The following is a 24,977-nucleotide window of genomic DNA, read 5'->3' on the forward strand; positions in this document are numbered from 1 at the left end:
TGTAGCAACCTCCCGAAAATGTCTTTAGGAGGTTGTTTTCTTTCAAGATAAAGGTAGTAAGACTTGCTGAATCCTTCTCGGCTTTCAAAAAACAAACTATAATATCCTATTGTCTTGACAACTAACAAAACTACCAGTACGCAGTCGTTTCTGGTATTATTCAAAATTATTGTTCAAAATTCTCTAGCAAAGTATATGTATTTATAAAAAAACCAGATTTTAGTTGATAAATAATTTTCATAGAAACACCTAGGAAACGGGACTCTATGTGCTGATTTTACCATCGCTGTGTTGCCAAACTAATCAATGTAATTTTTAATAAATGTGAATAGTTGGTAATTGTGGGCAACTTGTTTGCCGATGGTTTTGGGCGTCTCATGCATATGCTATTGCATAAACTCTATTTTATAATTGGATAGCTCAAAAGGGGGGAACATCCATGGAAACAACCAGCTGATTCGAATAAATATTTTATTTGACTTAACCTTATTGATATTAACATCAGAACGGGCCATTTTCGGAAACGGTTTCGCCGAACCCGATGACGTAACGCAACGTTTCGTTGTTACAGGTTCGCCATTCATCACAGACTCGTTGCTTATTGCCTCAAAAGATTCGCACGTCGTCGGATTTCGCGAGCCGTCTATTTTCTTTTATTTATTTCGATTTTTCGTACGGGCTTTATTGCGTATAAGGACGTGAAAATTTTTAACAACTAGCTTGGCCGGCCGAACCGGAACGTAGTACAGAATTTTCTACGGAATGGGCGGTTTTTACAGGTGGGCCTCTTATCTAACATATTTACATGAAAATAAATACAAATTATATATTAATTTCTATGGGGCAATCGTTCGAACCCGTCAGTCTCCAAAAACTAGGTCAAAATTGATCTTGGAGGGTCCCTCCCGTATTAAAAGCAACGTAAAAATTGTTCCTGCAGGCAAATTATTTCTTTTGCGTCACTTTTTCTATATGAATGAAATCTGATTAAAACCGCAATTAATAAAAAAATAAAATATTCCGTATCACAGATCTTTCTGAGAAACAGTACAGAATTTTGCATAATAAATATTTCTTGTAATAAAAAACACAAGTCATAGGATATAAACTGAAAGCAAACAACACTCTTTTAGTAAAAATAAGTTAAGTAAAACAATAAATTTGAAAGCAATGTTGTCTATTTCTTCAAGAATTCTTTAAAAAAATATTAAAATTGTTTTTCAAATTACGTCATTTTATTTATAAATTCTAAAATGACAATTTACCATTCATTCCCTGAAGAGGTTTTGCGGACTATGTACACGGCACTCTGGTACAACTTTATGGCAATTGACAGAAACAGAAGAATAGAAAAATATACCGTAAACAATTTTTAGTGGAACAATTACTCGATTTTGAGGTTATGGAGGCTATCCGATTTCGATCGACCGCCCTGCGTCTCGAAGAAAACGTGGATATGTGTACACGTATCTACACTATATTACAATGTGTCGTATCACAAATAAATTACACTTTTTTTTACACGAATTTCCCGCGGATATGGCTTGCCGCAATTCTCTGTTCGATACTAAAAAAAAACAAACGAAACATTCACATAAACAACTTCCTCAGTACGGATTAATAAATACGGATCTCTTATTGCACGTAAATTCTCTCGATGCGTCCCCGTACAAGCCTACTCGCGTACGAGGCACGATCACTGAAAAACGGACGGTTCGCGTCACAGAAACTTCAAGTGTTCAGTAACGATTCTATGCTGAAAGGGTTCGGTCTCTGACGGCTTTTGTCTTCGTGCTCGTGCGAGCTAGACGACAGATCCATGCCTCCGTTTTCCGTCACGGGCGACGCGAACATCGAATTCTCGCCGAACGATTCCGATTCCGCGCCCGAGTCTCCCACCACGTCAATGTCACTGTCACTGTCCACGCCCTCTGTCCCTCGTTGAGCCAAGTATTCCCGTTTCAACGCCACGAGGTCCACGGCTATGCCTGGAACAAGAAGACGAGTTGCAACTAGAAGAAATAATAAGAAATTTCGTGTAATCTATCCAGCTGAATGTCAAGCTCAATGTCAAATATGAACATTTGCAAAATAAAGATTCTACCAATAGCAGGCAAGCAATGCAAGACGAAATAACAAGGAGTGTCATACAGGTATAGAAGATCCAACAGTTAGACAAAAAGTGGATTAAAACGATGAACCTAGATGAGAGGAGAGATCTACGAGATATGAATTAGATGAAGACTTACAAAGCGAACTATTCAACACAAAGAAGGTTGGTTGAGAGATGGTCGTTTATTTCACTGTCAAATTACCTTTGGCTCGCAGCTTCCTCGCTTGTCTTTCGAGGGCCTTCTGCAGTTTTTTCCTTCGCCTTGCCCTCTCTCTAGCCCTCAGCTCAGCCGGTGGGATCGGCTCGCCTGAACAGGATTGAGGATGGGCATTGTGCGCTGGTCGCCCCGGTCCCTTTTTCGTGTGTTCCTTCTTACGCCACTTTGCTCGCCGATTTTGGAACCATACCTGCAAAGTGAGAAAATCCACCCTTAGTCCCAGCCTGTAATATAGAAGCGAGTGCATTTAGGAGACTAAATTCAGGTTTATAATTTTCTGGTAATCCCAAATATAAATGCTGTACGATAAAAAAGCAAGGCATATGATACAAAGCCTTGCCTCATGTGAAGGGCACCACTTGACGTAGATGTCAGAACTTTCTTTTATCGAAAAGCTTTCTACGGAAAAGTTGTTATTTTGGACGCAGCGGAATCAGTCGTAGTTATACAGGGCATCTCGCAAATTTACGACACTGTACTTGATATCTTTTAGGTTAGGTATACGCTATGTTTATGGGCTCCAAATCATTGACATAAATTACTTACGACTGATAGCCTTTATAAATTTTCTCGGTATTTTCATTGGACGTCACAACGTGTTTAAGGAGTTGTTGATTTAAGTAAACGAAAACAGTTTAAACTTTATAAAAATAGAAAACAATTTATAGATTACACGCCTAGTTAGTAATAGTTTTGTTTATTTAATCGGATTAAATTAGTCTATAATTTTGTTTTGACTCCACTGTTGTGAGAAAAAACGGGATATGCGCAAATGGATATTTTGAAACTTTAAATAAATGATAAATTTAACTGTAAAACGTACAAGAAAAGTTCACTAAGTTTAATTTGATTTAACTGTCAAACTTGTAACAATATAATGTGGAATGGGTGGTCTAAAGTCATCGTATCTTCCATATTATGATCTACGTTCTTCTATCAACTAAAATTTATTTTATGCACAAACTACTAACAATGTATGATAAAAATGTATATCACATATTTAAGTTCCCGGGCACTACACGATCCATTCTCCTTACTCTGACTACACCCTTCTCGATTGGTGTCTAATATTCGGGTCGACTCTCGATTTTTTTTTTTTTTTTGGTCGCAGTCAGGGCCGAACCCTGTTTGTGTTTAAACGGGAGGCCAATACAACCGTGACTCTAAACCTTAATTTAAACTGTTGTTATAGGCGGTTTTGGATCGTGAATCGACCGCCTCGTATATCGCCGGATTATAGCAGCGTAGCGGGGTAGGGAAAATCCAGATCCCTATTAAACTTTTCCGGGAAAAGGCCGTCGAACAAGAGGGAAAACTTCGACGGGCCATCAATTTAAAAACAATAGACGTATCGACAGGGGACCGTGGGGTTGATTTCAGTCAATATTGCGGAAGTTAGCGGCGTATCAGAGGCCGATCTGGCGGTCTGGCCAATCGATCCTGAGGGACCAAGCGTCCTTTCCCTCCGTTCTCTCTTTTAGCCTACCCGTTTGACCCCCAAACCGAAACCCGCCCCCGGCGTACCTTTCCGGGAAAGTAACCTTTTTTCCGGGAGTTTCCGCGCGTGGCGGGCAACTAACCAACCTAAAATGTGATATCAAATCGATAGAGATTTTGAGGTGACGAAAATACCACCGGAAAGCTGTACTTTGCTATAGCGGGTGTCACAAAAAAATAGATTAATCCGTTGACCGTCTTTTGCATGAGATTTTCCATTTGAGTTGACTTTGCATATGCAAATGCATATTTATTTATATCTCGGGTCATATATGGCATTCTTATCTTTACGTGCAGCATGATTTTATGCAAAAATATCAAAGTAATAATAAATAAAAAAATAGGGGAGTGGTCATAAATTTTATCTGAGGACCGTCTATGGACTTTTTTGTAGCTGGATTGTAGTTGGTTTGTTTGACGCTTTCGTTTATTGCCTTGATTTTGATGCAAAGCTTCTTTTACGAGATATTTTTACTTATGTATATTGAAAATTAGGCGTCGTGATGAAAGTGACATAAGGAAAGTGCTATTATTTTAGCCAAAAGAGGTTAGTTTAGTTTCTCTAGTTTTTTGTACGTAAAACGAAAGCTATTGAGGCGAATTCGATTCTGTGAAGAGGTGAATTGCAAAGAATTCAAGCACGAACACGATGAGTACTGGTACGACTTGATCGGATAATTAGGAAGCGAGGAATGTCGGAAAATTCAGCGGAAATTTACAAGTTTCCGTATAAAACTATTTAGATTATTTTGTTGTTTCAATAGAGCAGGGTATTAGTGAATTCATAAATTTGTAAAAACAAGAATGATGAAGACGTCTAGCTAGAAACGCATAGCGCTAAAAGAAAACACATTTAAATAAACTGATAAAAAATTGGAAAATAAAACAGCATATTATGTTAACTAATAAAACAACAAATTGTTACCATTAGTACAAAATTAACCAATATCTCTCAAAACAGGTGATACTCATACATACGCAAATAAAGAATTGCTACTCGATTTTGGTGGAAAATTTGAAACAAATATATACCAAACGACCTTGGATGCATTCTGGATGGGTTGAATGGATAAGAAAAAGACCTGATGACGTATTTTAGACAAATTTGTTCAACCAAAACCCTATCCCCAAAAGGGACAGTTTTTGTTTCACTATTACAACATTAAACCAAACCAAAAATAAGTCAAGCATCAAGTTAACTAACAGTAAAACGGACAATCAAAAAGTTTTGGTTACTTTTATGTTTCGATATTTTGAGTTTTCGTTGCCAATCGCCAAATTATTTTTCCAGGATATCCGAGTCGCCAAATTTGAAATTGCAAAAGAGATATCGAAAACTGTAATTATCATAAGTAGTGACAGAAATTTCGACGTGTGCAAAGAATGCCCCTGTATTGGAAACCCTGTAAAAATTTTCTTCTGTATTGACCTGCGCGTCGATATAGAATGTCAAAACTGTGAACGATTTATCGACTCTCCATCCCCGACGGTACTTTACATTATATCAATTAAAATTGTTAATTAGATGCGGTCGGAACAAATAATCATTATTCTCGGGCGATTTATGGCTTTAACGACCGGCAAGCAATTCACTAGAATTAATATAAACGATTGAGAGGTAATAATTAGGATCGTATACCGCAGGACTAATTAATAGCGAGCTTTGCCTCCAACTCTGGTCTATTTTAACAAAAAGCCGCTCGCCGTGGAGTCCGGATTTGTGGCTCCGAAACATTTTTCTGTCAATCCGTCACATGGTATGATGCGCAGAAATTAGCAGCCAAACAAATGAGTATTAGCGAAATTGTGATTGTATTAATAATTTTCGCTTTGATTTGTTCTTTCTAGTGGAAAACAATCTATTTATTTTTTTATTATAAAAATTTATCAAAGTTTACCGCACGCCTCTATAAAAAAGAGCATCGATGAGATATATTTTTCAATTTTTTTGTAACTCTTAAATAAGGGGAGTTCAATTCAAAAATGTCTATTTCCGTTATCGGATTGTTTACTAAGCTCCAAGTGTGTGTATCGCCATTTTTTTCTATTGTAAAATTTTGTTTTTTTTATTTTTTGTAGCCATACCCTAAAACTCCGCCATTTTTAGACCGGTCTCGACGCTTTCGAACTGCGCTACCGATCGTAATTTTTGAGCGACGGTAACGTCAATGAAACATTAAACCACAGACTGCTGAACTATGCAGAAGCGAAACATCGGCGTCGAAGGATGTATTATACGTTTATAACCAATTTTTCATTTATTTCTGCTATAAACAAGAGTTTTTTAATACTACTATGGCCCTTTTCAGCTGTCCTAGAATCTTGTCAGTTTCTGTTTTTTAGATAAAATGCTTGCGGAAAAGTTCCAATTCTCAAAATTCAGTTTTGTTTAGTGACTGCACTACTAAATATCATAGATGATATACGAGGTTAGAGCCAATATATCCCGGCCTGACATAGATGCAGCTCCAGTATCACGATAAAACTTTAGCACCTAAAATTATTAAAGAAAGGCTGAATGGTGTGTACGGCCAAAGTTCTCCTTCGTATTCTGTAGTGAAAGAATAGGCAAAACATTTTCGAGTGGGGCAGGAGTCCCTTGAAGATGATTCAAGAAGTGGTCGACCAGTGGAGGTCATAACGGAAGATATTGTTGCTATTGTGGAAGAGGTGGTATTGAGTGATCGACGTTTAAAAGTCAAGGAAATCTCAGAAATTACTAAGCTTTCTGATACAAGTATTCGTCGAATCCTGCATGATCATTTAGGTATGCATAAGGTTAGTGCACGATGGGTTCCTAAAAACCTTTCGGCTATTCAAAAACAACGCCGTGCCGAGTGTGCGTGGTCTTTTTTGGAACTCTGTGGATCGGAACCGAAGTCTGTGATAGAATCTATTGTGATGGGAGATGAAACTATGGTTCGCTATTATGACCCTCTATCGAAAAAAGAATCAATGGAGCGGCGTCGTAAGGGTGAAGCACTTCCAAGAAAATTCAGAGTCAGTCAGTCAACAAAAAAGGTGATGGCCACGATCTTTTGGGATTGTGAAGGAATACTTTTGATAGATTTTAAAGAAACTAATACCACTGTTAATGGTAAATATTACCCAACATGATTACATAAACTGCGAGACTGCATAGATGTAAAACGTCGAGGAAAACTGACCAGAGGTGTACGTCTTTTGCACGATAATGCACCTGTCCATTCTGCTGGTGTTGTAAAAGAGATGTAATAAGTGTATTGAAAAATAATGAAAAATGGTTACTCTACTTTGTTTCTTTCATATTCAGGCCGGGAAATTTTGGCGCTGCCCTCGCAATTAGAGCTGCTGATGCAGGTCAAGCGACGGCCCTAACACTCCCGTTACATCCAAAGAGACATTTTTTGTCAAAGTCATTAAAAACAAGGTTGACTGATTCGTTTGTTTTAAATCACTTTAATATTTGTAATACTGGATATGGCCCATGTACGGATTTGTGTGACATCAACAGAATACAAAGGGTCCCAAAGCCGTGTTTGCGATTTATTTATGGCATACGTGCCAGGAGTCCAGTTTCATATAAACTTAAAGAAACAAGGTTGTCGGCAATGGAAAGTAGGCGTAAATTACATTAAGTTACTCTGTTTCATAATATAATATTGAAGAAGTCTCAATTCCTTTATAATAAAATTAGCTTTCGTACTGACGTGCATACGCTTTAACCCTCTTTCATTTATGACGTCTATAAGCTTTTTGTTATGTTTTATATTCGTTTTTTTGTTTGTTTTTCATTTTATATTATGTTTATTTCCAACTATAGAAGACTTTTTCTTTCATCTTCAATCACCCTTATACATACAAAATGTCTGCATTTCACTCTTTCGTAGCCAGACTTCTTAATACGCCACTCTCAACAGAAAATTACAACAAAGAACTTAATATCATTAAACAAATTGCACAGAACAACGGCTACAATCCGTCCATTATCGATAAAATAATAAATAAAAAATAAACCCAGACAACAGTAAACTCTATTTATCCGAAACCTAATACAGAACACAAAAAATGTAAAACAATTACATACATAGGAGAACCCAGTGAAAAAGTTTCAAAACTTTTGTCAAAATGTGGTTTAAAAATAGCTTTCAGATCTAACAACACAATAGGAAAATTTTTAAAAAACAATAAAACGAAATGTCTAAAATCTCAAAAATCAGGTGTCTACAGGTTAAAATGCGCATCTTGTCCTAAAATTTATATTGGACAATCAGGTAGATTCTTCAAGAAACGCATTAACGAACATAAAAGAGCGTTTAAAAACAATAGTCTAGATTCTAATTATGTTACACACTTAAAAACAGAAAAACACATTTTTGACGACAATTTTGATATTTTACATACAGCCACGAAAAGTTGAAAATTAAATTTATTGGAAGCTATGGAGATTAACAAACTGAGAAATCCAAATGTAATGCTTAACGATCAATTAGATTTAAATAACTCTCCATTATTAAATTAAAATTTTCACAACAACATTAATTAAGGTTTTAATGTCATTTCTCGGTGTATATAGTAGCAGGTAATTTGTAAATATTACATTTGATAAAGACACGGTGTTGTAGAAAGAATTGTTATGTGAATATATATAATTTCGTGAAAATCTGATCTTTTAGTTCTTATTTATTTTGTTAAATGGATTTTCATCAAGTAAAAGCCACTCAGTTCAATTTTTATCGTCTTTATTCTAATATTAGAGACATTTGAACGTTTAAATTGAACTTAAGGTAGGGCATACTGTGCACCTGGCGGAATAGGCGATTTCATTTCCGTATTATAGTTATAGACAAGAATCTGCTGCTGTGCAAAATATTTTTAAATATGTGCCTGACTATTTAATAAAAAGGTTCTCAGTTATCATCAGTATTTTAAGGTAGTGATTAATTGGATTCCAGTTAGTTACTGACATTTCGATGCTTATGATTGTATACTCCAGTCAGAACAGTTGTGCAGTTACTTCTCGTCTAGCGATGAAATCAAAAATGATGTCTTGGCTATATTGCTACAATAACAATAAATACCGATTTGTAATGAACAAGATAAAGATGTCATGCTCTGACTTAACTGCACGACTGTTCTGACTGGACTTTAATATGGAGAGAAGAATGCCGAGAGAACAATTTATAAATTATGAATATAATTTAGAGACAATGTGTGTCCCAAAGAACATATGTTTTACAACAGCATGAAGAAATTCATTCGAACACCAATTTTCCTTTATTTTATGTTATAAAATAAAGCAAAGATTATAATATGAGCATTTGATAGCCGCTTATCCTTTTTAAACTATTGTCTACTATCTTTTGATTTGGGAAGAATTGGGAGTTATATGCGGAATTGAAACACTCACCCTCACACATACACATCATAATATCTTCAGCAATGATTTGTCATCAGTGTTTTTAGCACTTACAACGATATATTTTTCATTGATAAAATGAGTAAATAATTACCGTTTCAATTTAATGTGACTTGTCCACGTGCTATGCTAAGAAAATTATTATGTTCTTTAAACATGTTTTTTATTTTGGGTAATTTTTAATAATCTGACAATGTACCATCTAACTAATTATAATTATTTATTAAATAAAAATAATTGTACATACAAATAGTTTTTCAGTGTATTTGCAGCACAACTGGTGAGTATGAATATTTTATTTACTTTATTGCAGTGTAACAACCAACAATAATGTCGGCAAATTGGTCCGTTGAGATCAAAGGTGGCATTGTTTTGCTTCTGCGTATTCTGTGGTTAAACTTTAATCAAGCGCGCCCTAGCGGCGGCGCGGCGAACGTCGCGCAAAGCTCGCGCGGGATTTAATTTACATTTTTATCACGATTTTCCGTGCTCGCGCTTGTACGAAAATGGATTTTAAATGACTTATTATTTCGTTATTATTCCGTTCCGTCCGCCCGTATTAGTATTATTAATACGGCGATTTTTTCTCGACGCGTAAGCGCCAATTATTTTCGTATTACGGCTACCTAGTGACGTATACGCGGGTTCGAAATAACTTCATTACCGGCCACCTAAAAGGGATCGGGGGAGGGCGGCCAGATTTTAACGACAAAAAACGTCGGGATTCGGACTAACAGTTTTTTAATAACGGGGCATTGTTGCCGACTTTTCCTCAACTCAAATTAATTACGTCGCTATCGGAAATGGCGTGGTTCTCAAATTGTAAAGCGAGCGACCGAGTATACCGAGTGTACAAAGATGTAGACGCTTTAAAAGGTAATCTACCGATTCTAAGGCCCTCAATAAAGATTGAACTGTTTGTTACGTAACAAATTGATATAATTTAACAAACGATTACCTTCACTATAAAAAATTGAGTTTTTATGGCGACATTTCGAAATCAGTTTGAGATATAGAAAAATAACAATTTCAAGAACTAAATGTTAACAACTCGGATTACATTAATGAGCAATTACAACTGAGACATACTTTGCTCAATATTACGAACCAGCCTTTAGGTATTTCCAATAGTAATTTCAGTGGGCTGAAAAAACTTATGCCATGAGAAAATGTTAGAATTTTTTTTTTCAATTTCTAGAACGGCAGCCAGGGGGCGCAATCGCATTTTGGAATTTTAAATCCTGTTTTTTGAGAAACAGTATTACTCAAATTACAGATAATTGGCCTACCTCCAAAGGGAAAGTGGTGGGAGATGTGTCCGAACACTTTCGGAAATAAACCTAAAATGACTGAACACATTTTGTCAATCTTGGAGCCTTTGCCCCGAGCGAATTGATTTCAATTGCTTGTATCGTCGATAGAGGGCGTTTAGCGACATCAATATGAAGAAAATGTATTTATTATTAATTTCAACTATACCACTTTTATTACAACACATTATATTTAAAATGGAAATTTTTATATAATTTCAAAGATTGGTGTGACTGACTGCAACAATAATAATTATTTATAAATTAGAGTAAAACAAAAAACTATTCTAAATACTGCTGTTTGTGACCACCATTTTTCTGAACACATTTCTCGTACACTCTAATTGTATGATGTCTTGTATTTAGAAACTTTTCCGGATTGTCCCTTAACTGATTGATTGCCTCTGAAATTCGTTGCCGAAGTTCCACGAGTTCTGTGTACGTATTTTTTTTTTATCGAGTACAACCCGATCTTGTAGTGAAAGAACTTTCATCAGTCCATAAAATGTTTTTCAAAAAAGTATTATTCTCATTATTTAAAAAATCCAAATAAAACTGCATCCTCGGTTTTACATTGTTCTGCACTTTTTGTAGGCTTAATGTCAGAAAATTGATAGTGTTTTGTATTATACGTCACTTGGAAAAAACTGGGCTACTAACCCTCAAAACAAAAAAATTACAGCCAATTAAAATATTATAAAGATAAATAAATACATTGCCATAGTAACAATGGCAATTGAATCAATAATTTCTGCGCTCTCCTTTAGATGGCTTTAGTCAGTGGCTTTAGTCGCAAGTTTTTTCACACCAAGTCTTTGCGGCAATTAGTTTTCGAAGTAGGGCCTATTGCCCTTCATAATTGGCCACCCGGTACAAGCCGAAACGGCAAAATTCGGGTCGGCGGCGGCGACCGCGTGTCTCCAAACCCGAAAACGGCAAAACCGGTTCCGCTCGCGGACCGTAGTTTATTGGTAAAATAAATGGAGAATTTGCTTTATTGCGAGCGCGGCAGCGCCCACTTCGATTAACATCTTATTGGTTTCTTCGTCGCAGACTCGTTTCGCGTCGGCTACCACGATAAGCGCCGCGCCGCCGTCCGACTCAATTTGTTCCCATATTTATTGTATATTGAATATAAAGCGGGCGATATTAACGATAATAAATTGCCTCCGTAACACTATCCCGGTGAAAATTGCCTTCGCGAAGTGTTTCCACGCGGGTTAATAATCGTTTCTTGACGGCTGCGCGCGCTCGCTCGTATGTCATTTGTTTCCGACGTTGCCACCTATCCGCCGTCCTCGAAGCAAGAGAGAAACACGACGATAGTATTAACAATATAAACTAATTTTTTCCACTCCAGCCTCTTTCAAAAAATGAATAATCAAATACAACTTATGTTTATTTATATTTTGTAAGTTATACAAACAGAAAGGGTAATTTTTAGGACTAAGAGTTCATTTAAACATACGAGGACAGCGCCAAAATTTCCTGCCTGAATATGAAAGAAACAAACTTGAGTAACAATTTTTTATTATTTTTCAATATAATCCCCCTTAACTTCCAATACACTTATTACATCTTTTTATTAACACCTAATCCCTTTAAAAAAATATTATTTTGGTTTGTCTGCAAAATGAGCTAAAACAGCCTCTTTTAACTCAACTTCGTCGTTAAACCGCCGTCCACGTAAGTTCTTTTTCAAATATCCAAACAAATAATAGTCGCTGGAGGCCATGTCTGGAGGTAGGATGATCTATCTGTTGAAACCCACACTCTAAAATGGCAGCTTGTGCAACACCAGCAGTATGGACATGTGCATTATCGTGCAAAAGACGCACACCTCTGGTCAATTTTTCTCCACATTTTACACGTATTCAGTCTCGCAATTTATGTAATAATGTTGCGTAATATTTACCATTGACAGTGGTATTAGTTTCTTTAAAATCTATCAAAAGAATTTCTTCACAATCCCAAAAGATCGTGACCATCACCCTTTTTGTTGACTGGCAGACTCTGAATTTTCTTCAAGGTGCTTCACACTTACGACGCCACTCCATTGATTCTTTTTTCGATAGAGGGTCATAATAGAGCAGCATAGTTTCATCTCCTGTCACAATAGTTTCTATCACAGGCTTCGGTTCCGGCCCACGGAGTTCCAAAAAAGACCGCGCACACTCGACACGGCGTTGTTTTTCAATAGCCGAAAGGTTTTTACGAACCCATCATGCAGGATTCAACGAACACTTGTATCAGAAAGCTTAGTAATTTGTGAGATTTCCTTGAGCTTTCAACATCGATCACTCAATACCACCTCTTCCACAATCGCAACAATATCTTCCGTTATGACCTCCACTGGTCGACCAGTTCTTGAATCATCTTCAAGGGACTCCTGCCCCATTCGAAAACGTTTTGCCCATTCTTTCACTACAGAATACGAAGGAGAGCTTTGGCCGTACACACTTTAATAATTTTAGGTGCTAACCCTTCTTTTGTCAAAAACTTTATGATTGCCCTTAACTCAATTTGCGTTATTTGCGACATTTTTGGGGACACGTCTTGTTTAAAATGCTATCAATAAAAAACTATTTGATACTGGAGCCGCATCTATGTCTGCGTCTATGAATTGATTCATTTATCACCAAGAATCACAGATAAGAGCATCTTAGTTAAGTGTAATAATAAAACGATCGAGGAGAGGCGGGTTGCGAAATTTCTGGGAGTTTATTTCGATTCTGGTCTTTCTTGGTCTCAAAAAATTATGCACACTCTGTTTTGTCATTTGGGTCGATTATAGTCTTTTATTGCTATATTATTATTCGTCTATTCAGTCCTGTTTAAATTATGCTATTACTGCTTGGGGTAAAAAAAAAAGGATTATTCGTACAATGCACTTTAAATTGAAACATTATTCCTGCAGGAATATATTTATTGAAACGCAAATTTTCACATTTTCCAGTCTATACATACTGAATTCGGTAACGATGGTTAAATCTAATTATAATGAGTATATATGTACGCGTGCAACCAATGAACATTATAGTTTTAATCAGAATTACAACCTAGATATTCCGAAACATAAATTAAGTTCGGTAGCAAAATAGCTCAATCGTCCTTCCTATAAAACTTTTTAATAAATTATAACCTGGGATGAGACGGATTTCGGGCTGAGGTCAGTTTAAGGCTGAGGTGGAACGATTGCTTATCCAGAAGGCATTCTATTCTGTGCAAGCGTGCACTTGTTAACTCGTGTTTTAACCAACGTTTGTGCATTTCAACTTGTGTTTGTTTTTTATAACTCTACGTGTTATTTTAAAAAAGCTGGGTATCTTTATTGGTTGTGTATTTTGACATTATCGTATACTTACATTGTAAGTCGTATGAAAATAAAGTATATTATTATTATTATTATTATTATTATATTGGGTCTCTTGTTGTATACAATCTATATGCTGACGACACTCAGATTGACTTTTTTTTCAAGGTCATTAAATGGCGCCGCCTGAAACTAAAATTAACACTGATTTAAAGAACTTTTATAGAATTGCACCTGCTGCAGCTAACTAAGTGTTGGTGAAATGATCATAAAAGCTAATGACACTCCTATACTATACTCGGATACATCGAAAAGTTTAGGATTGATTTTAGACTCTTAGATCTTATGTTAATTTAAAGTTAATATAGTCATAGATATTTTATTCCAATTGTTACAAAGAAACTTCTTTGTGAATCCATCGTTCTGTCACAGTTCAATCATTGTTGTGGTGTGTACGCAACCTGCCTGGACGTTGCTGACCAATATCGTATCCAGAAAATACAAAATCCACGTTTGCGGCTTGTTTATAGAGTTCGCCGATAGGATCATATTCCTCCATACTCGGCTGGTTCGGATTGGCTTTGCATGTGCAATGGGTTTAAGTTACACCGTGCTACATTGTATTTTAAATTGATTAAGTATAAATCGGTTGAATATATTTTTAAGAAAATCACTTTTTGTACAGATGATTTACCTAAAAAAACATTTTATATTAAGAATACCACAATCTCGAAAATAAATGTTTAAGAGATCATTTTTTCATAGCATTGCACATACAATAAATAATTTAAGTCTTTTCGATTTAACAAAACCGGTATACAAAATATCTTCTTGGAACTCACTAATTTCTGCCTAAACCGCCTTCTCCTTTGTCCCACGACTTCTCTGTTTATTGAAAACTATATTTAATGATTAATCTATTATGAACTCTGTGTTACATATTTAATTTTGTTTATTTGATACTTTTTTTCTTGTTCTTAGGGTAATTTGGTTTACATCACATTGAGGCTTGAACAGTGTCTGGCTTTGCTAGATGTCCGCGTTTTATTAGGCCTTTTGTGTGCCTTAAAATTAGTACCATCTAATATTATGTAGTGTAATAATATTTGGCACATCAATAAATGTATTTATTATTATTATTATTATTATTATTATTATTATTATTATTATTATTATTATTGTTATTATTATTATTATTATTATTATTATTATTATTCCAGTATCAACAGAGAGACGTCTAGTGAGGGAGAATCCCGACCCAAGACTACCGATGGAGGTAGGAACAGCATTAATATCTTGAGCTACAATGTGCAGGGTCTCCTAAGTAAAGTCGATGTGTTTACTGAATATCTAAATTCTATTGGTTTTGACATTGTATGTTTCTGTGAACATTTTGTAAATGGTGAGGAGTTGCTTAATATTATTAAGGTTCACAATTATAAATTAGTTGGATATTATTGTCGTCTCAGTACCTCCAGAGGAGGAACTGCTATATATGTTAAAAATAATATTGCCTGTAGCAGTCTTAATCTGAGTAAATATTGTCTGGATCTTCACGCAGAGTTTTGTGGTGTGGAGATACCAGTGCTTAATCTTATTTTAATCAATGTTTATCGCTCTGGCTCTAGAGGCAATTTTTCTATATTTGTAGAAAAACTTGAACTCTTGCTCGCTGAAAGCTTAATATTTTGACCTTACCATCACTATTTATTTACTATACAGTCACTCTCATACATGAGCTAAAGAACGACATGCCTAAGCACTGTGATCGCCACAATCACTACACCAGGGGATCTGAATTAATTGTCCAGGGCCATTCTAGGCTGCGCACATCCGAGTTAAATAAATTGTACATTAATTACTACAATGTTCTACCAACCGTTGTCAAGGATCTGCCATTGTAATATAATAAAACAATTTCTATTGGAGAACGCATTCTATACTGCAGATGAGTACATCCGTGTTGCGTCACGAGTGTCTCCATAATACTAATTGGGAATTTATTTATTTATTTATTTACTTTTTTTTTACCTAATTTTTGTTTCAATGTTTGGTGTTTGTCTATCTGATAATTATGTTGCTCTCTATGAATGTTATTAGAATGTGTTTGATATTGTGACTTGCCATTTGTTGTTCTTGTAATGTATTTAATGGCCAATAAAGTCTAAAGTCTAAAGTCTAAAGTCTATTATTATTATTATTATTATTATTATTATTATTATTATTATTATTATTATTATCGAGTTCAGTGGTGTTCTGGTGGGCATCTTAGCAACAGATGAGGCAATTAAAAATTCAACTTTCCGGGTTTCTTTTCCATGTCAGTTTCTCGACTTTATTGCACCTGTTTTTTGTGGCTTAATTGGTTTTATTGTTTATTAAAATTTGTATGTTTTTTATATCAAGCAATTAAAAAGGAATTTTCTTCATATCTGGTTAAGTAAAAAAAAAAAACGAAAATGTGTCTCCAAATCACAAAAAAATCGTGTGGAATCATTTCAGTGGTTTTCAAAAACCAAAAAATTTTATTTAAAATTGATCAATGTTGAAAAAAACCTGTCAGTTGAGCATGTTCTTTTTTTAAATATTTTTTGCTAAGGTGTCCCCCGGGACACCACTGAGTGACTCAATAATATGGACCTATCTACAGCTAAATTAACATTCTTACCCTTAAATATTCAAAGTTTCAACAAAATCGGATAAATTATATGCCGATCTAGAGTGCGGGAAGGGTCACTTTCCCACGTGAGCTTCTTGTCCCACTGATACAAGCCACTTCGGACATTTCCGGGATTTGGGTTTGGGAGCAATCGCATGTTTTCGGAGATATTTCCAACGCTTTGAATTTTGACGTTTGTCAATTCTGACGGTCATGTCAGCGAATGTATTCGTGTTGTTTTGCGAAAATGTAGCCAAAAACTAACGGTCTTAGAAAAAGTATAGTATGCAACATGTTTGGTAAACTTTTTAAGTCACTAGTTTAATCAACACACGCTGCGTTGCGCTCCGCTCGTGCTAAATAAACTCGTAACTCAAATGTAGTTTATCGCACTTGCTGCATAATATACTATTTTAAATTTTTATAAACCATAACCCATATCTTAAAAACGGTGCACTTCGGGACCTTATATGTCAGAAAATGAGACTGAGCAAATATCTAGGATATCGTGCGTTCGCTTGTTGAACTCCGACTGGAATTCTGTGAGCATTGAAGGAAACGTCTGCAGGATTCCAGTCGGAGTTCAACAAGCGCACGGATGATGTCCTTTCAACATATACGTAAATGAATACGTGGAAGAGTATTCTTCGTATTTCTTCATTCTGGTCAGTCCACAATATCTTCTCCAAAACATCTTTTTGGTGGTCAGAATTTTTTTTCGATTTGTTTTTGTTTATGATCTGCTGCGTATGTCATGATACTCTAAACCATTGTTTCATATATCAAGGATTTAGTTTTTTTCCTGATATTTCTGTGCCAGAGGAGTTCAGTTACTCCTTGGTCGAAATAACAAAAAAAGGCCCAGTGTCCGAAAACTTTACAAATTATTTATATTTTTTCTCTCTTCCCTTCTTTCTCTTTTTCCACATATGGATTGTTCCTACAGGTCCACAATTTTATTAAAACTTCCGAAGGAATCAGCAAGTTCAATTTCAGAATTATTCAAATAAAATTGAATTGATGATATTTAGTTTATTAATACTTTTCTTTCCCCTTATAGTTTTTATGTTATAACGTAGTTCATAACTATTTTGTTACATGTAAGATAAGAGTAAGTATGAACGAAAGTCTTATTTTAAATAAAAAGAACATGTTTTTGTTTATTTTTTAAAATGGCGAAAATTTCAAAATTAAATAAAAACGCACCTCTTTGGGTCAAAATAAGAATGTTAGAACCTCTGGGAGGAAGAGCATAAAATTGTTGTAAAAAAGGTCCAGGAAGACCAGTTATGGGAAACTTTGAAGGACATGTATTTTTTCTGGACAAAGCCAAACTGCAAAATGAAAGCCAATGAAGCGATGAAATAGTTTGTTGGTGAAGAAAATACTTGGAACATACTTATAACGCAAAAATAAAAAACTTAGACTTCGACATATGGCTGTTGCACATTCTCTAAGCTAATTCGCTACTACCGCAAAAATAAGTCCTCTTCCATTACTTTCGTTGCTGTTTCCTTTAAAGAGGCCTTTATCTGGATAAAACAGGCGAAAACAAGACATCAGCCGACGCGAAAATTAATGAAAATTATCCATACCGTCAGTCCGACCTGTATCATTCTATTGCCGGTAAGCACGCCATCATCGTGCAGGGTCGAAACTGAGATTTTAACTTGAAAATTTGTTCTAAAATGTGGACCCGATCGATGACGGGTTTCTTGGTTCAATTTCCAGCTCGCCATTGTTCGTCGGTGGAAATCTAACGGCTTTCCAGTTAGAGTAATTTTTTTCAACAGATTGACAATTCGTTCTTTGTAACTGACGCCAAATGCCGCCCCTGGCTTACACGCTCTCGTAATTAACATGGTAATTTAGGGGCGTTATATTGGCAACGTAAACGTCTCGGTGGCGTGTAGTGGCTAGCCCGGCTTGTTCGCGTCAGCTCGCACGCCTAGTTTCCCTCGGATAATTGAGGAACATTGAAATTGATTGTAAGCACATTCGCGAATTGTCGGGGCCCACCTTTCTTTTAAATGGTATAAAGTTGAAAACTCAAAGCGATAATTTCAATACAACAACATCAGAACTAAACTTAAGGTCAGTCAAAAAAATATTTTTTTGTAAAATGGCTGCCTGATGAACCAACTCTCTCGTAGACAAACGTTAGTTGACACCGGAATGTATTGTATTATCTAAACTTAAATACTTTTGCCATATTTTGGAAACTAATTTCGTTGACTCTAGGATTTGATCCAATAATCTTAATAACTTTTTATTTTTTCCACACCCAAGGCTATCTGTCTTCATTTTCTGGCCTGTCAACAATTTCTGTGTAAATTTCTTCTTCGTTTTTCATTTTTTATTTTACTGTTTCTAATTTAAAGTTTTTTTCTTCGACCATTGTTTTATTTTCTTTGGGCGCACCACTTAATGTCGCAATTTTTTTTGTAAATTATAATCTCAAACAACAATTACGACCAAAAAAGTGTTTTTCACGATATCCTGACAAGGATGCAACAGAGCAATATCAACACGCAAGAGACAGTTATCGAAACCTTTCAGTCTAGTGTTACTAATTTCGAGGAGATTCAAAGGTATTTAAAATTTTGCGCCGACATTAACAATAACCAATCTCATAAGTCTGTAAACATAAATGTAAACGGAATGTGTAAAACTTACTTTTCATTTGAACATCAAACCCTAAGGCACCTGGAATCTGAATATCTGAGGCAGTTTCTGTCCATCCTTATAGCACCAGGTATATTAATAGTTTACAATGCTATATGGGTTTGGGTTGATTGTACTATCCGCCTTTAACAGGTTCGGGCCTGTATTCTAAGTAGTCTTCTATAATTGAATTCTTTGACTATATTGGGGTCTTTATACAGTTCGTGGAGTTCTTTGTTTGTTCTGATTCTTCTTCTTGGTGCAACGACATCCAGTATTGGGTCATAAATCTTTTTCAGCACTTCTTCCTCTATAGAACAGTGCGTTCCTTCGCCTTTTACTTTGCTTACTTATTGTTTTTTTTTTTTGTTTTCATAGTTTTGATCATTCTATAGTTGGGTTGTGCCACAATGCTTTAGTTTGTGCAAATCTTTTTTTGGAATGTCTTCTAACTATTGCATTGATCTGATCGCATTTTTTGTACTGTAACTATTGATATGACAAATAAAAATATATTATTTATCTCAAATAGCTCGGATGAACAGGGAATTTCCCTCAAATGCTTAGACAAACAGAAATTGCACCATGTTTTAGGAAAGGAGTACGTGAGAATCTGGAAAATTACAGACCCATTACACTTTTAAGCATTTTTTCTTAAATATTCGAAAAGGCACGGATTTAGAAGAGGCTATTCGACAGAAAGTGCTAGCGACGACATAACCCCTAAACCTAACTTTTTAATTGTATGGACAATGGTTCTATTTTTTGACTTTACGCGTCCCTTCGATAGCGTAGATCCTAAATTTGTAGCAGTAAATTTTGATATGCTAAGGACAAGAGGTACTATAAATCACATTTATCAATATTTCTTGATAGATAGGTCTTTTTAAGAGTCATCATGAGTTCTACAACAAATATCCTTTGCATTTTGGTTGTTAGTTATTTAACCTACCACTAAATCAATTAAGACTGTTGTGCATCAACAAATAGTTTGAAGTAAAATTTGAAAGAAAACTACTTTTTAGCAACACATTATACAGACTCAACGAGTTTGAAGCTTTTATGAAGATTGATAAATAGAAAGTCATTTATATTTTAAGCTTTTAATGTTTTTGACTCTGTAATTTTTTTGCATCTGTCTTGTTGTTTTATTGATAGTGTTTATAGGTTTATTTGTTCATGTTTAAGTGAATTGATTTGTTTTGGTTATAACCTAGTTCATTTTTACTATTTTATTTGTTCTTGTGGTTTTATCCACTTACCCGACTTTTATTAAAATTAACTTAAAATAACTACGATTGCTGATTGATTTTTTTGTTTTTATTTTAACGCACAAAGAGGCATTAATACTTATTAATTAATATAATACCACGCCCGCCCCATAATGAAAATATTTACTTATAAAACAAACCTTCCTTGCATCACTGAGCTGCTCGGAGATCACTGTTATCCAGTGAAATAAAGTCAGCTTAGAATGTTACTGACATGTTGAAATGCTTCTATATAACGTCCTTCCCAACGACAACAAGTATTACTTTTTGTTTATTCCGAGCAATTAGAGCTATCCTATAAGTCGTAATTATTTCAACTCACAGCCACACGGCTCTCCTTGAGCTCCAGCCTCATCGCCAGAGCCTCCCTCATAAACACGTCCGGGTAGTGGCTCGTCAGGAAAGCCCTCTCCAATTCCTCCAGCTGCCAGCTGTTGAAGTTCGTCCTGCTCCTCCTGCGTTTAGAGGCCGCGGACTCGGAATCGGCCTCGCCGCTGCTGCCAGCGCCACCTGCGGCAAAAAAAGGAAACGCGCTCAAAACCATCCGCCGTGAAACCGACTCTCTCCCCACAACAACGCGACGGAATCCAATAATCCGTTATTAACTTTACACCCTCTTATAATCCAATCAAATCCGAATCTCCGGAACATCAACAACAAGCTATTTACCACCGCAGACGGCGGCGAGGTGGGGGCGAGCTTAGACCCCCCCGAGACGGAGGGAGGTTTTTATTTGCCAATGATTTATTTTCGGTATTAAGCCACTCTAACTGAGCCGACCTTTTGATTTGCTCCATACAATAATAATAGAGCCGGGCGGCTGAACGAGCCCCGTGGGAGTGATATCTCAGGCTCGGTGGGGTGCAAGGGGGGCGCGGGCGCCCTTCTCAATTTGACGCCACATTATATTCGGCGCTTTGGTTAAAGTTTTCGGTGGCTGCGACGTCAGGGTACCGGGGGTGAGTAGCGACGGTGTTGGGTCGGGAGCCCTGTTTGCCCGCGTCGGTGCTTTTTAATTTTTTTTTAAGGGGACGCAAACGGGGTTTCGGGGTTCTTAGCGCGCGTTTTATACCTGAACACAGAGACTCTGTAAATACAGCTCCTACTCAATATCAGTAAAATTGCAAAAATACAATGAGACCGTAATATAAATGCGAATCAATAAAAACAAATTAATTAAAATTGGAATTAGAATATTGTTGGGACCATTAGTATTTCAACCTATTCAATAGCAAAATATCTAGCTTCTATATTAAAGGGACAACTGATATTTTCGTACTTAATACCTTTTACTTCATAGAATAATTAAAAACGATCCGATTAGTTTGGACATAGGCCCTCTTTACTAATGTTTGCAACATTGTTTCAGATATATTAAAATTGAGAATCTGGAATCAGACCTCATCTTAAATGAAACCAATCAACCGCTTATCTCAAATATTGTATGGAAGCTTTTGAGAAGAAAACTTTCGACACTTTCCATCTAAAACCAAACCTAATTGCCGTAGACATGCAAAACAGGTACGGATGTTTTTTATTAGCAAATATATTGGATAATTTAATTTTGTTAGTTTAAAATTGAATGATATATTTTGTTAAGGCCTTTATCATCGGCTTTGTAATTAATTGTTTTTTTGTTTTTTTGGATTTCTTCATAAAGTTCTATTTTTTTGGTGTTAGGTTCTGTTAGTAGCATTTTAACTTTTTCAAAATTGAATGTGTGTTTGGTGTTGTCACAATGGGTATTTATTTTTTTGTCATACTTATGTCCGTTTATTCTATTTTTGAAATACTGGTTTGTTTGTCCTATATACACAGTGTCGCAATAAGAGCACGATATAGGGATAAGTCTAAAAAGTTAATAATATTGCGATTATCAATTTCAAGCGTGAATTGTAATTTTTTGTGGAAGTTATTTCTTTCAATAATTTCCACAAAAAATTACAATTCACACGATTTATGATGAACTAAGGAACAAGAGAAGATCAAAGCCGAAGAATAATTGAAGATTCACGATAAATTCAAATTAGAGAGGAGAAACCTTATAACAAAAAAATATTTTGCAGGCAGAGAACCATTATATCTAATTTTCTTTGACTTTGCTCAGCTAGATCAGCGGTTTCTCGAGCTTGATATCAAAGTTGTGTCATCGGCGAATAAGATACCACCACCCATTGACATAGATAAATAATTTGTAAATATCAGAAACAGTGCCGGTCCCAGTACCGAGCCCTGAGGCACTCCGCTAAGGCGGTAATAAGGCGAGACAGTGTTATCAACTACCACATCTCATATCCGTCCATTAATTCCAATGAGCCTCTCCGTACACAATAAAATGTCAATTTATTCAATAAAGTATCAACAGCTCACAGCATTAGTCAGATCACAGGTACAGGTACTTCACCGTTGACCTGTATTCTTTGAAGCGAATATAAATGTTTATTTTTAAAATCGATAAGGAGTCTCTTCTTAATCAATCAGAAACTTGATTGATTGATATACCGGGCGACACAAGAAAGTGGGAACACTCTATAACTTTTAAACGGCTTGAGATAGCGATTTAAAAAATACTGTTAATTTTTTAGGATAACCCAGTTTTTTCAAATATCAGCAAAATTTTTAAAATCCGTTAAAAATAAGCTCACAGGAAGGAAAAAACTAGATAAGTAAATACATTTTTAGAAAAATCAAAGTATTACGATGTCCCGCATATCGTGCTGCATACGATGCACGGGCCTGTTGAGATTTTTGTAAATTGATTATTGATTTCCATGATAATCCAAATCGATAACACGACAAAAACGATAATCAGAGAAAAATGTACAAACTGTCAGAATTTTCAATCATGCCGACTCGATTATGAATAGAAGCAAAGTCACCTAAGTAACATTTTGTTTTTATAAAAATGTATTTACTTAAAATGTATTACTTATCTATTTTTTAACGGATTTTGAAAATTTTGGTGTCAGAATATTGCAAAAAAACTACCGGTTTCAAAAAGTTTTTCTTCCCACTAGGGTGCTATTTGAAAAAACTAGGTTATCCTAAAAAATTCATAATTCATTACATTAAATGCTATTTGGCATTAGACAAATAAAGAAAAGTTGACTACTAATTTTAGCTGAGAAGGAAAACCAAGTCACGTATACACTTGCTAATGACTAAGCTTAATGGTTTTGTTAGAAAATCGATCGATTGTCTCTTTAAGGATTCGACTATCCGTTCCGTAAAAATCAAAAGATCAGGTGTCATAAACCATGAAAAATCTGGTTTATCATTTATTTTAATACTAATTAATTAATTATTAATTAATAATAAATTAATGTTTATTCATAAAAAATAATAGCACGATCACAATCAAGTTTTCCAATAATAATGTGTCAAAAAAATACCTAAACAGTGCTGTGCCAATGGACGTATGTAGGTGTCATCAAATATGAGAAATATGGTTTATTGTCAATTTTAATTATTTATAATAAATTAATGTTTATTCATAAAAAAAAATAATCGCACTATCACAATCAAGTTTCCTAATAATAGTACGAATGTGTCATAAAATATGAGTAATATGGTTTATAATTGATTTGATATATAAAATATTATCGCAGGATCACAATCAAGTGTTACAATAATAATGTGCCAGTGTACGTACCGAGTGACAGAATCAATTTAAATTTGGCGCCATGATCTCAACTAGCCGTCGCGTTCTGATTGGTCGGCGTAGTTAGAAAATTAACGCATGCTAGAGAATAAACGCAAAAAGTCGTCTGACCATCGGAATAGTCGACAAATCCAAGCATAATCCGCCAAAACTATTACGCCCGACTAATGACACGCTACTAAAGGTAATCGTTACAAATTGATAAAGGTCCCGAATTAACAGTCGAACGTCGTTGATTTGTTGCCAATGTTCGCGACCGTAATGGCGGACCTGACCAATCGGGGCACCCGAACCTAACTACACCCGTAAATCAGGTTAACAATTGAAAGCGATTCAATTGCCCGTTCCAGCAAATTGTGAATTGCGTCGCGGCGCCCTGCCGTTCTGCGTCGGCTTTAGCGTTAAAATCCGATTCGAATATACGTCGATCGGATTTGGGATTATTTGAGGGTCCGTTTTGCTGCGGGGAGTGGTGGGGCGTTATATTGGAAAACGGTTGTTCACTTTTTGTTTAATAGTTCGTTTCTTGTTTCTAGACTTAAATTTATAAAAATTAGTATACGGGGGTTTCTAATTAGGCTGGATACAAGAGTCACATAAGCGACGTTGTCAAATATATGTTTTTTCCCTAAGTTACCAAATTTTCTTTTTTCTAATTTTAAAATTTAAAGTATTTTTCATTTTTTGCAAGTCTGGCAAAAATCGAAAATAATTAATGATATAATCAATTTAATCAATAAACACAAAGTTACTTTGTCAGCGACATAATTAATGATTTTAACGAACTGAAAAACTTATATTAACAATAAAAACTATTTAAAAATAAAAGTAAAAAGGTACTTATTTTAATGTATGCGGAAATTATAGTCCTGCC

The 24,977-nt window shown here is 35.4% G+C and overlaps 1 protein-coding gene across 2 annotated transcripts in view; it reads right to left on the reverse strand.

The window, feature by feature from the left end:
* Positions 1–480: 480 nt before the first annotated feature.
* The window catches only part of LOC132699324 (homeobox protein unc-4-like), a 58,027-nt gene continuing 33,530 nt past the window's right edge, over positions 481–24,977 (reverse strand). Inside the window, exons 2-4 of one of the 2 annotated variants that reach the window (XM_060665971.1) lie at positions 20,765–20,952; positions 2,316–2,520; positions 481–1,988 (exon numbers count right to left, since the gene is read on the reverse strand). In XM_060665971.1, the coding sequence (XP_060521954.1) occupies positions 1,732–1,988; positions 2,316–2,520; positions 20,765–20,952 (650 nt within the window). In that variant the 3' untranslated portion in view covers positions 481–1,731. Of the gene's footprint in view, positions 2,013–2,315; positions 2,521–20,764; positions 20,953–24,977 lie in introns of both variants that reach the window. The other variant, XM_060665969.1, reaches the window with a different exon arrangement.

Source organism: Cylas formicarius, unplaced genomic scaffold (assembly GCF_029955315.1).
Source record: "Cylas formicarius isolate icCylForm1 unplaced genomic scaffold, icCylForm1.1 PGA_scaffold_3__17_contigs__length_32017465, whole genome shotgun sequence".
Classification (NCBI taxonomy): Eukaryota; Metazoa; Arthropoda; class Insecta; order Coleoptera; family Brentidae; genus Cylas; species Cylas formicarius.